General features: G+C 32.0%; 1 protein-coding gene across 1 annotated transcript; it reads right to left on the reverse strand.

Annotated features, from left to right (window-relative positions):
- Nucleotides 1–894: 894 nt before the first annotated feature.
- Nucleotides 895–8,565, reverse strand: LOC148620658 (neuronal acetylcholine receptor subunit alpha-9-II-like). The gene is made up of 7 exons (XM_088573921.1): nt 8,416–8,565; nt 6,153–6,292; nt 5,704–5,748; nt 4,098–4,207; nt 2,901–3,436; nt 2,281–2,468; nt 895–1,178 (listed from the first exon to the last, which is right to left on the reverse strand). Exons 1-7 carry the CDS (start codon nt 8,474–8,476, stop codon nt 1,023–1,025), a joined length of 1,236 nt encoding a protein of 411 aa, XP_088430047.1. The 5' UTR covers nt 8,477–8,565; the 3' UTR covers nt 895–1,022.
- Nucleotides 8,566–12,735: the final 4,170 nt, after the last annotated feature.

Below are 12,735 nucleotides of genomic sequence, written 5' to 3' on the forward strand. Positions count from 1 at the left end.
ATTGATTTGTTGTGACATGCATCATTAATTTGATCCTCTATCCTACATAATAACATCTAAAATGAACTGTCCCGTACTACCATACATCGTGTACTAAGTTACAGTCCTAGATTAATCCTAGATCAGTCCTAGATCATATATATATATACATATCTTAATAATAAAGTCCCATGCAAAACAAAACAAATTAGACTTATAAAATAAGAAACACACACATTATACTAAGTAGAATTATTGATAATTGCGACTGTGGACTGTGTGAACTCGATAATGTGAGGGTTCATTGGTTATTTAGACAAACCGATGTATGTCTTGTTATGTTACTTAGAACAATGTTTTTGTATCAACAGTTATCAAAATCGAACTTCGCTTATCCAGTGAGTGGTTGTCAGCCAACTCGTGCAAAGGAAAATAATTAGCCCGCAAATAAAAAGGTTCAACTTTGAGATTTTTATAAAACGGGATTATTTATTAAACCTGCCTTTTTTATGAAACCGATATATTTTATGAAATCGGGATATTTTGATAGTTTTAGTTTAAAGTACTTCTTGTTTACAATTTTGTTTTAATGAGATCTTCCTATATATTTGATTCTAGTGCTACCGATGAGAAGTTACTCCTTCAAACACGTGTACAGCATTTCAAAATTTGCAACATACACAAAAATGTATTTATGATTGATATTTTTTTGTATTTCACTCCCACCTTTATGACCGGCTAAACAGTAAATAGTTTGTGAAAAAAGCTTAAACGATTTGAACATTACTCCAAATACTCTGCTTGAATAGTACCTTATCAGTACATGTGAGTGTGTGCCTTCATTTGTTTGTTTTATTTTCGATGAAAACAGTATACCGTTTTTCTGATTCTACGCGAAGTAGTTCACCATAGCCCGGTTTCATAAAATTAATGTCTCTAGTTGAGTTTTATCGGAAATCTTTTGATTTTGACGGATCAGAATGAAAGAGGTATAAAGTCCTAAGTACCCAAAATATTTATATTTAATTTAAAACTATTTTTTTTTAGTCCTTCATGTTAGCGAAGACACACCCGCATCCGACTGCTAGAGTAAAGCTGAATAGAACTATTCCTAGTCTGTCCATCGCTACAGCAAAGTTTTGCCAGAGTTCTGCGTTAGACAGGCTGCGTTTTTCATCTTTTAGAATTTTGACACTATTCTGGAAAGAATTAAAGACAAAAAATGTGAAAGGAAATAATTATATGATACTTGTCTATTATCAATAGGGGAATATTGATAACTTTTTTTTAGTGGGAGAGCAATCGAAGGAACCACGATTCGAGAGGAAATAAAAAAAAATAATGTATTCCAAGGATAAAGACTACACAGGGAAAATGGACACACATACAAAAAAAAAAAACATTAAATAACCAAAATAACAATACAAAGAAACAAAATAAATGAGCAAAAAGGATTCCACTAAACACTTGCATCATGCACCAGGTACATAGGTAAATTTACTAATCGCCACACCAAAGCCAATAAACATGCAATTTGTCAAATTTTTCGTGGTGTATGTTTTGTCTATGTTTTTTATTATTATTTTTTATGTATTTTTGATGATTGGTTGTTTGTGTTTAAAGTCCATTTAATGTGTATTATCTGTCGAAGAATTTTCCCTCAATAATGATATATTTCAAGTGAATCATTATCATTGAAATGTAAGATTATTTGCGCTTTTCCTTTTTTGTCTATTTTCGCCATAACTAAAAAGAGGGAAGTTCTATATAGAATAGATGAATTGGAGATCGAATTTAATACAAAGAGTGTATCAGGTGTGTTGCATGAGAACAAGGACGCAGGGATTTCATTAAAAGTATCAAAGTATTTACGCCTCATTACCTCCAGAAATAAAAATCGTCTTTTTTAGACATATTGAAAGGTCAAATGAAGTTGAAATGCAGTATCGAAAAATGGCAGAAAAAAATCCTTTTTTGAAACAGTGAAAATATCGACGTCTCAAGTACTTCCGGATAAATTCGCATAGCTGTTCTGTTGTTATCAAGATGTATTGAATATATTTGTGAAAAAAAAAAACAATTTACTGTTAACCAACTCTTCTACCGCGGATACATATTTTCACGTTTTTCGATGTCAATTCAACTTCACTGTCATTTCATTTCGCGACTAAAACTTACTGAAACATATGCCCCATCATTAAGGAACCTATTCGCGTCGACTACTTTTTGCTTTTTTTACTTGCTCGTAAAATTAGAATTAATAAGTTGGTTTACAATGGTCAGGACTTACAATTACTTTACCTTGTTACAGCATAAAACTTTTAGTTGAACTTGTGTGTCGACAAACGTGATATGACACATGGGATAAACAATGTAATTTTTAATCCATCTTGGCATTTTCTTGTCCCCCTGATAATACACGTTGATTACAAGTACTTGAATAATTGTAGATACAGCTGATAGTCCGAGAATGAAGTTGAAGAAAATCACTACAACGGAAGCCAATTAGAAAATCACTCATCATAAACGATTACTACTGCAGCTGCAACTTATCTTATTATATGTGATTACGAAAAACTTTGAAAACAGTTGTGAGGCTATTTAACACATATTTAAAAACAAATACCGCAAATGTGACAAGTAAAATATTGTTTGATGTTTCTCAATTAAAAATGTAAAAGTACATGTAATTACTTTTAGACATATTTCAGTAGACAACAAATCAAATTTGACCTTGAATTTGAGGTTTGTCTGGTTGAACCATTTGCACGAACATCACTTTTACCTCGCTAACTCTCGTAATTTACTGCAAAAATAATACTTGATTGTTATGTTTCTACTAGGTGTTATTGACTTAAAATAACGATTAGGGCTATTAATCAATCAACATGTTTCATATACATAACTTGAACTATACGTACTTAAAGCAGGAGTGGTGTCTGCTGATGGTGGAAGCTTGTCAGCAACTAAAAGTTGAAACACTGACATGGACAACATTACTGTTATCATCAACGACGCCTTCTCTCCACTCTCTACCGGAAGTAAATATCCAAACGCTGCCAAGACTGCTATCATGATAGAGGGGGTAATGATATTGGTGATATAGTAAGCGGGCTTGCGACTGATGTTTATGTAAAAAGTTATATCGACATAAGGCTCGGGGCAGCACCCGTAAATTATTACATTCCTGACCGCAGTAATTGTGTTGCTGGCCCATTCCACATTTTCCTTGAATGAGGAGAGGTCTCCTGGGTTATTCCTCGGCTTGATATCAAGCTGAAAACCGTTATATGTCCAGGAACCAAACATTAAAGGACATTCCTGAGTATCAAAAGGGAAGATAGCAACTTCAATTGGACATAATGATTCCAGTATCGTAGGAAAGTTGTACATAACTGTTCCATCGGAGTCGATTATAGCGTTGAAGGAGTTGATACCGGCAATTTCGGTATCCAAACTGGAATGAAATAATTTTTGTGCATGTAATTCTGCAGGTTGTTACATTACTAATAGAAAATTATTCTTTTTGTTGTTGATATAAGTCTTTGATATAATGATTTTTTTGTTTAAAAAATTGATCCGTCGGTGTTTTGCAGAAAAAAAACCATTCCGCTGCATTTGATCTAAATACCAATTATGTTGACTTCGATGTGCTTATTAGTTTTTTCTTCCTTTTTTCCTGCGTACATGTTCTTATTCCCTGTATGTTGGGCATTTTCCCTGTCTTCGCTTGGATACTGCATGGTTGTTCTTTGTATTATAATTATTTAATTTCAAAATTAATACGTACTTTGGTTAGATCCGTCCCTGAGAAACAACATTTGTTGGATGACAGTGTCATCATCGCCCTTTTTTGCAAAATTTGAGAACAAACCAGTTAAAAGTTCTAACGACTTTCTATATTACTTTATGGTTAAAGCTAATCAAAAGAACTTTTATAATTAGTATGTTTAATGCAATTTGTACAGTTTGCATTGTTATCACAATTCACCTTTCTTTTCATTTTCAAACGGATACTGATTTTCACAGCATATCAAAATATTCTTTTTGGTATTTTTTAATATTTTAGGGATAGTTGGAGGTAAAAAGATGCAAAGGATAAGCATCTACATTTTTACCTATCGTATAGAGTCAGGTCAGGTTTCCAAATCTGTTTAACTGGAATCACTATTTGGTTAATGCCATTATAATCACTCGGGTTCCATCGCAGTAAACAATCTTTCCATTTCTGTAAAAGTACCATATTTAGTTCCAGTGATTTTAATTGAATGAAGAATAAAATTATTATAACACATGAAGTCATACATTCGTGCAGTGCATATATTTTTATGGCTAATCTACATATTTTTCATTACCAAACAAATATCAGTTAATGTATTGATTCATAAGTAATAGTTCAAGTATTCATTGCTCACTTTCCTTTCATCTGTGGCAACATCCCTTCGGTTCCTGCGTATGGAGTGTTCATATCACAACTAATACTTTATGCCAGAGCTTGCCGAAACTACACAGACTTTTTGTATTGCGCTAGAACTCTAAAAAATAGGCTTCTGGAACAGATTGAAGTCATCACTACAGACGTTTTATGGTCATCATCATGAACTCGTGAATCGTTATGGTGTATCCATCTGCACCATGAAAACTGATTTATTCAACGGGTCATAGTTTTCCTTTCCTCGTTTGTCTATCCCGGACTTGACTTTTTATGAGCAACTCGGCGGGTGTTTTCTAGAAAAAGCAGAGGACGCTTACCCTACCGATGCACCTGGTCCATGTTCCCAGTTTTTAGTGGAATTCGAGTTGCTCATTTACTTTTGTTACTTTGTATGTATGATTTTAGTTACTTTATGTTCTTTGTTGTGTATGTCTGTTTTCCATGTCTGGTCTTTGTCCCTGGATTACATTCTTTTGATTACCGCTATAATCTTGGTTCCCTTGATTACTCGTCCAAACACTCTACATAGGCCAAGGTTTTGAAAGTAAAAAATAGAGCAAAATATTACGGACATTTTAAATGTTACTGGATAATGGCATGTCTAAGGAAATAAGTGTAACAACAAACTGACAGAACACTAACCCGATTTATAAGTCAATTCCAAAATAAATCTGACAAAACGGTATAACCTCATTGGGGTAGCCTTCACCGTAATGGTCCCGACTTTGTATGGGCATTCCAATCGAAATGGTGCTTTAATTCCATGTTTTACAGCGCGCAATACATTTTTCTTTCATTGCGGAGTTGTATACCAGCGGTGATTATATATCATTTGCATGCTATAATGTCACAATCGATAAATCAGTGGTTAAATCAGTTAAAAGAATAATTTTCAAAAAAATATATATAACTCATTGCTTATGAGTAACACAGCCATTGATAAAAAAAAAACATAAATCAACTTTTATCAAACATGTTTGTACCGAGAACAACTAAGAATCCTTCACAACAGACATTGGCACGAGAGTGAAAAAAGATTGTGGCCATCACTCCTAATCTTCGGCGTAGAAAAACCCAGCAATGATCTGTGTTGATCACTCGCTTAGTACTGTATATTGTACAGATCATAAAAATGTAATGCGGAATGCGCAAACACTTAATGTTTTCTAATTTATGATAGTAGGCTATCAAGAAACGGATACTTAGTATGTTCGGAAGTTTTTATTTGGACTGCAATGGACGTTTTCAAAGAAGTAGGATTTATGCTTTTTTACTAGTATTACACTTACCATTCGTATCCACATGTTCAGTTTTATAATTTGTGCAGGTTCATCCTGTAGTATGAAAAATGTAGCATCGAATTCACTAAAGAAATGATGAGTTTAATTTACGACTTTCTTTTTGTTCTAGGTCTGTTATTTTGAATATTGTTCTTCATTGATGCTTTATGTTTCCTCGAAAAGAATTTGTATTTATACGCTATTTAGAACTTTAGTAAACCCAAAGAAAATAGCATAATTGAAATGCACTTTTATTACAAAGATATTAGATTTATTGTTTGAATACAATTCAAGCTAAAATCAATAACTCTCTTTGAATACACTCCGGAAAAAAAGAACTTCGAAATTTAAAATTACTAATTCTACATTACATTTACAGGTAACATTATTGGTGGTTATGTAGTTTATACCCTAAAAATCATCGATATTTATTTTTCTTTGGAACAAACATTTCTTACCAAATGAACAATCTGGCGAAGAGCGACACCTAGTGTAGCATTAACCATATCTTCTCCTGGACAAATTGGTCGAAGACCCTTGTTATAATTTGTGAGGATGGCATCTGCTACTGCTTTTGTAACGCTTTGTGCATTTAAACCTGAATAAAAAAAATCTTGATTAGTGGACAAATACAGATGGTCGTATATTTTTCTTTGCGCTATAATTCATCAAGATTAGATAATGATATTTCAAGCAAATATAATATGTGTTTACACACGTTGTTTACTTTCACGTATAAAACTTATATGATATATTGTTATTAAGTGTCTGTCTCTGTATGAATCAGGCAGTCGGTGAAACATGGTGTGAAAATACATTTTAAAATTTAATTGAACAATTTGCAGCTTTATAATTATGGAAAAAAGACAAGATTTAGATAAGAATATATAGTTCTTGGTAGAGATTCCTCATACGTTGTGAGAAATAATTCCAAATCATATGTCAAATATACAGTAGAAGATGTTTACAAAATGCTAGAATTTGTAATCGACAAAATATTTGTCCAATTTGGTGGACGCATTTTTCATTAAATGGTCGGCATTCCAATGGGAACTAATTGTGCTCCTCTACTTGTTGACCTATTCCCTCACTCTTATGAGGCTGACTTTATAGTTTTGTATTGTTTTAGTTACTTTATGTCCTTTGTTGTGTATGTCTGTTTTCCATGTCTGGTCTTTGTCCTTGGACTACATACTTTTGATTACCGCTAGAACCTTAGTTCCTTTGATTACTCTTTCCCGTATCACTTTGCTAAATCCAGTTGCATTCTCATTGGAATGCACTGAAAATGAACATTTCTAGGACAGATAACTCTTGTCAAAAACCTCATTTGTCTAACATTCTAGTAAAAAAATGAGCAAATCCAGTGATGCAGAGATCAAATAATGGTCTTTTCAAATAGAGAAAGCATCCTTGAAAGATTCATATTATTAGATCAGTGGGATTTTGACATGCATGTTTCTGATTTTTCACATTTTGCCTTATTCGTACCAAAAACGTACGCTTGAAAAAAAGTTTACACTAGAACAATGGCAATTGTACTATTTTACGTGTACCATAAACCAATTATGCTAATATGTAGCTTTTGAACTAATGGACATGTGTATTCTCATTCCAGTGGAAGAAATGATAATTTTCCTGTTATTAAAAATTAAGCATTGATGACAAACTCAATATCCAGTACTTATATCGATCAGTAAATCCAAATGCTTACACTTGTAAAATTAGTTCAAAGTCAAACAATTATTGTGTAATAGATGATTAAATGTTTACCACTCACGGAGAATTTATATCATATTATAGCAAACTTAAAACTGAATATAGTTTGATAAACAGTCAAGATAATGATTGTTGTTGTATTTTTGCAATGGATTTTGTTGATGCTGTTGATAGTGGTGTTTTGTTTTGTTTTTGTATCTGGTTTTTCATGGTGTTCACTTTTTCTGTTTCAGTTTTTTTTTTAGTATCAGTGTCGAAACTGATCTAGAGTTTTGATTTTTTGTATGACCTTTGATATATATTTAGTATATATTACATTGCCGATAAGATTTATTTATTGTCTTTCACAAAGATCGGAAAAGGTTTTAATACACTGTTCTTTATATCAAATTTTTGTCATTGAAGTTTTTTTAAACTAGTAAAAAATTACAATAAAAAATACTGAATATGATCCGAAAAAAAATACAACTGTTTCAATGCTGGTGGTTACTCTTTGAAACACGTGTACATCATACCGAAAATTTCAGTATTTATATTATTGGTAATTTTATTTCTAAAAAAAACCTCTTGGCTGATGCCACTGTTGGTGGTCCATAGGTCCCCGCGAGGGTATTTACCGACACATATGTCAGACTTGTATCATATTTAATTATCTAAATTTGCTATTGTACAAATTCTGAACCCCCTTCAGCACATAATGCCATTTTGCACCACTAATTTTGTTTTTCAATATGAATCACTTTTTGGGTCTTTCATGCGGAGCAGGGGTATCACCAAGTGTGATTTGCTCACAGTATTTCTAGTTAGATTGTTTTATTCGTTTATCTTACAGATTTTTCGACGTATGTATACGTTGTGACATTTTAGCGGCAATAAAAATCAAGTGCGAAATCACAGAATTTATTTCATATGTGAATTATCGAAATTTATCAAACAGTGAAATTCGATAATTTTGCCATCTTTATAATCAAAGAGCTTAATTAACAACAATAAATGACTCACCAGTAAAAGTAATTGAAAGAACCACGAAGATTTGACATCCTGCTGAAGGCATGATACCCATGGCATTTCTATGTGTCCATATTGGTGTAACTAGATATTCTTTGAATGGCTACTGTTGTTCCAAACAAAACAAAAAGTTTTCTAATTTATTTAAGTGATTAGAAACTTCGATGCAATTTCTAAAATGTATTTGGAACTAAATTACTCGTCGTTTAATAATTGATCATGTCAAAGAAACATTTAGCACGTGGAAAATAAGTAAATATTACAAAAGTATTGGTTAATTAACGTAATGATTTCCGATATTTTTTGGTGTTCGGTCTTTCACTCCTATGAAATATCGACATGTTTGTATTTATTTGTTATATTAATTCTTCCGCTAATAAGTCTTTAATATTCACATTGTTTATTCAAATTACATAATTTTATCGGTTAAGGCTCAACAAAATTGTTAACACTAAGAACATCAAACAGTGTGAAGTATATGATAAACTACAAAGAACATTCACAAAACCTATACTTATCAGCAAAAGAATTCTTTACAGACGGTTTATTGAGAAAAGTTTGTTTAAAAAGCCAGGTACTTATAAAATGTGTCATTATTTCCGTATAATAACATAGTCTGGTGTTATGCAAAGCTTGACATAACCTGTGCGGACAAAATGTAACTGATTTTCTGAAATGCTTAAATATTTAAATGTACTGGTATCAATTATCTGGAATCAGATTGGATAAATATATAATATTACAACATCAATAGTAAAAAAACAGAAATATGATTCGTAATGGAAATAAAATGAATCAATTTAAATGTAGCTATTTAGGCGATAATATGCTTAAAACTACATTTAATTTTATTGATAAATTAAATGTATAATATTCCTGATACAGTACTGTTGAGTGCAATAATGATATTGTACAGAACTATTGTTGACTAACACAATCGCTTGATTTTTCCCATCCGTTTTCTCCACCACATTTGACATAGATTTGTCTGCTTTATTTCATTGAACGCCACTGCTTTTTCATCATATTTATAATATAAATAAAATGGTTTGGATCAAATCATTGTATGCTTTTTCTTTTAACATGTAAAATTTTCAACATCCTAATTTTCATTATCTTTATATAGCATTTAAAACGTGCTTCTTACATTTAACGCTATGCAATAGGTAGTAACATAGGTGCAGCGATCGATCTGATAGTCTAGAGAAATAGTTCTTGTGAATTTAATTATGAAAGTCTTTGTCGTATAGTATAAACAGTCATTTTCGTTAAGATTCAAATGAAACTGGTAAAATTACTTTGTTCTCAACTTAAGCAGTGTACATGGCATTAAAGTTTAAACCATTTTTTTTTAATTTATGACTCAGCTAAGCACCTACATTAAAAGAAAGAATTATGGGGTGTCTACAGAAGAATGATATAGAATTACTATGCAAAGTTTAATATCCGATGAGGGCCATAAATGTCGTCCCATATCTTGATTCGAATAAAAGTTCTGTAATAGCTTAAATAACGACTTCACTGTGTCATATTTCCCAAGTGCTATATTGCATTGCTTAATATAATAGTACTCATTCATTGGACGAACCTAACAACCCTGGAAAAGTAACGCATGCAAGAGCAACGATATCAACATTCTTAGAACTGCAGAAATTATCTGATAGAAAAAAAGTCATTTTCCATACATGTTTTCCTAGTGGTTGCTTTAATGAACAGCGTATGACCTACTGATGATCTTTAAAAAATACAATTCAATGATATTATATTATATCTGTCCTCAACATATGTTTTAAAATATATTCAAACATGTGTTACATTTTTTCGTGTGATATTCTATGGCTATAATGTAGCATATTGTTAGTTCAAATATGTTTTCAAAACATTTCTTCGAAAATTTGTTTTTTTTTCAGATCTTGGAATATTAAGATTCAAATAGAGATATATGACAAATACAAAATACTAGTTGAAATGGTTATTCACATTTTTATTTGTTTAATTTTTATGAGTGGTAAAAAACCCGATTTGTTTACCTGTCATTTCCAGAGTAAATGCAAGTAGAAATTCAAAACGATTGCGGTTGTTTCCGACTATTTATTTTTTTTTGTCTTTTAGTTTCCATTGGTTATCTGAACTTTCTTTAGTCTGCCTTATCGATTTGATTATTGCCTGGAGTTGTTGCCTTTCTGTTCGTATCCTTTTATGGCAACTATTCTTTTCTTTCGATTTCGAATTTTGTCCTTGTATTCATTTGTAAATTGTTGTTAAATTTACCAGACCTATTTAACATTCCATTATGAAAAGATCTAGTTTTAGATAAGGGCAAATAGGTTGCATATTAATCTGTAGAACAACCCTTGTATTAATGACTACTGTCTCTGCAATCTAAAACTAACAAAACAAGGTAATGAACACGTCATCGCTATGATATAGGATAAAAGGTGTATCAGGTTTACCAAATAAAGGGGAAACAAACGGTATATAATTTAGTTTAAGCTGAAGTGGACATGGATCTTCCTTTGTATTTGATTATAATGCTGTTGATGAGATGTTACTTCATAAAACACGTGTACAACATGTCGAAATCTGCATATGAAATATATATGATTGGTATTTTGTATTCAATAACCATCGGGTCGATGACACTGCTGCTTGACCATAGTTGAGTGCATTCACCAAACTAGGAGTCAGATTTAATTTATCGTGTTTATGAAAATTTGTAGTATAACAAATTTCAAAGTACCTAAAAATGAGACTTGTCGTTTATCTATTGTTTAAATATTGTATACCTATATTTTGTACCATGGAATTTACATACAGGTTAATTTCTAGGTTCTGGTTCATGTAGTCATTACAACCATGTCCATCTTCTGTATTCTTGAGTCTGATACAATTACTCATAATTATCTTCAAAAGGTTCAAAAGGAACTTAGGAAAATAAAAAAAACATATAGTCGTTAAATAAAAACAGTGTTAGAGACGTGGCAAAGTGTCATTTATTGATAAATCTTTTACTGATGAGTCTCACTATACAGACACTAATCGGTCAATGTCGATTGGTTAGTATCGTGTTACAGATGGTTGATTACTTTAAGAGTCGAATTTATATGTAACTTTTGACCGAAAAATCGAACATGTCAACTTAGGCGATTTTTCGGGGAGAGAGTAGGGGTACACTTTTTTTTATTTTACCGCAACATCCTAAGTGTTATTGCAACTTTCATAGTACCATTGTAAAGCTTAGACATTTGGCTACACAATGATACCTACATTAGTTTGTTTACACATGCTATCCCAGGAAGGCTTAGACGCTCAAACAATTGAGTCACAAAAATCTTGGTTTCTTGACCCAGTGGGGTACAAATATAGGCTTATACTGAAAAAGAATCAGAGAATATTCTTTGACGACAAATTGATTCGGTAATGGGAGGTGTAAAGGTACCTAAACATCACCATGGACTAGATCCACGAGGTCATGATCACGACCAAAAACTTCGGTAGTGTCGACTTTAATCTGGTAGCAAAATAACCCTGTTCCAGAAGCCTAATTGTTAAAAGTCAATTGAAAAGAGACGTAGTACTTTCATAGTAAAGGACATAACGGAAGTTTATAAAGCAATTACGTCATCCAAGAACTGAATTCAAACATTATTGGCTGACAATTCCAGCAGCGTAAAACCGTCGTCTTTGATTAGTTTTAATATTCCGTCGACTTTGACTATTCAGTCATTCATTCCTAAAGTTAATCAAGAAAGCAGAAATGGATCATGTAATGTTCAGACGTTAAATTTGGTTAACTATATAAGTAAGCATAATAGCATCAGTTAGAATAGGAATTTGTCTTAATTGCAGAAACTGTGTCTCATTCATCCTATTTTTGTAGATATTGATTATCCTCTGAGGAAATTAGTATTTGCCTATTTATTTGTCGCCGTTTTCTTAGTAGACACACATTAGATAATTGACAAAGTGTTAAGGAAATCCCTACTAGTAAATAACTGAAAACACAGAAAGACCGTCATGATATTAACATTACATCTACGGAGGCTTTAATCTTTAACCTCCTGTTAATTTATACCAGTGATTCCTATTTTCACATTTTACTATATAGCGTGAATCTTCAATGTTCTAATTTTTGCTATATTGTTTGAGAAATCGCGGAAATAATAGCTTGTTAAATTAAGTCTAGATATTTCTATTTCCCATAGACTGGTTTAAAGGACCTGAAAAATAAAGACTGCGAAAATTTAATACACCAATTGATAGAGCAAATCGTGAAATATTGCACACTCGAATATTACCCATTACATGTATAAG

The sequence above is a fragment of the Perna viridis genome, chromosome 3, assembly GCF_037379345.1.
Source record: "Perna viridis isolate PV_CMFRI_1.1 ecotype Kerala chromosome 3, ASM3737934v1, whole genome shotgun sequence".
Classification (NCBI taxonomy): Eukaryota; Metazoa; Mollusca; class Bivalvia; order Mytilida; family Mytilidae; genus Perna; species Perna viridis.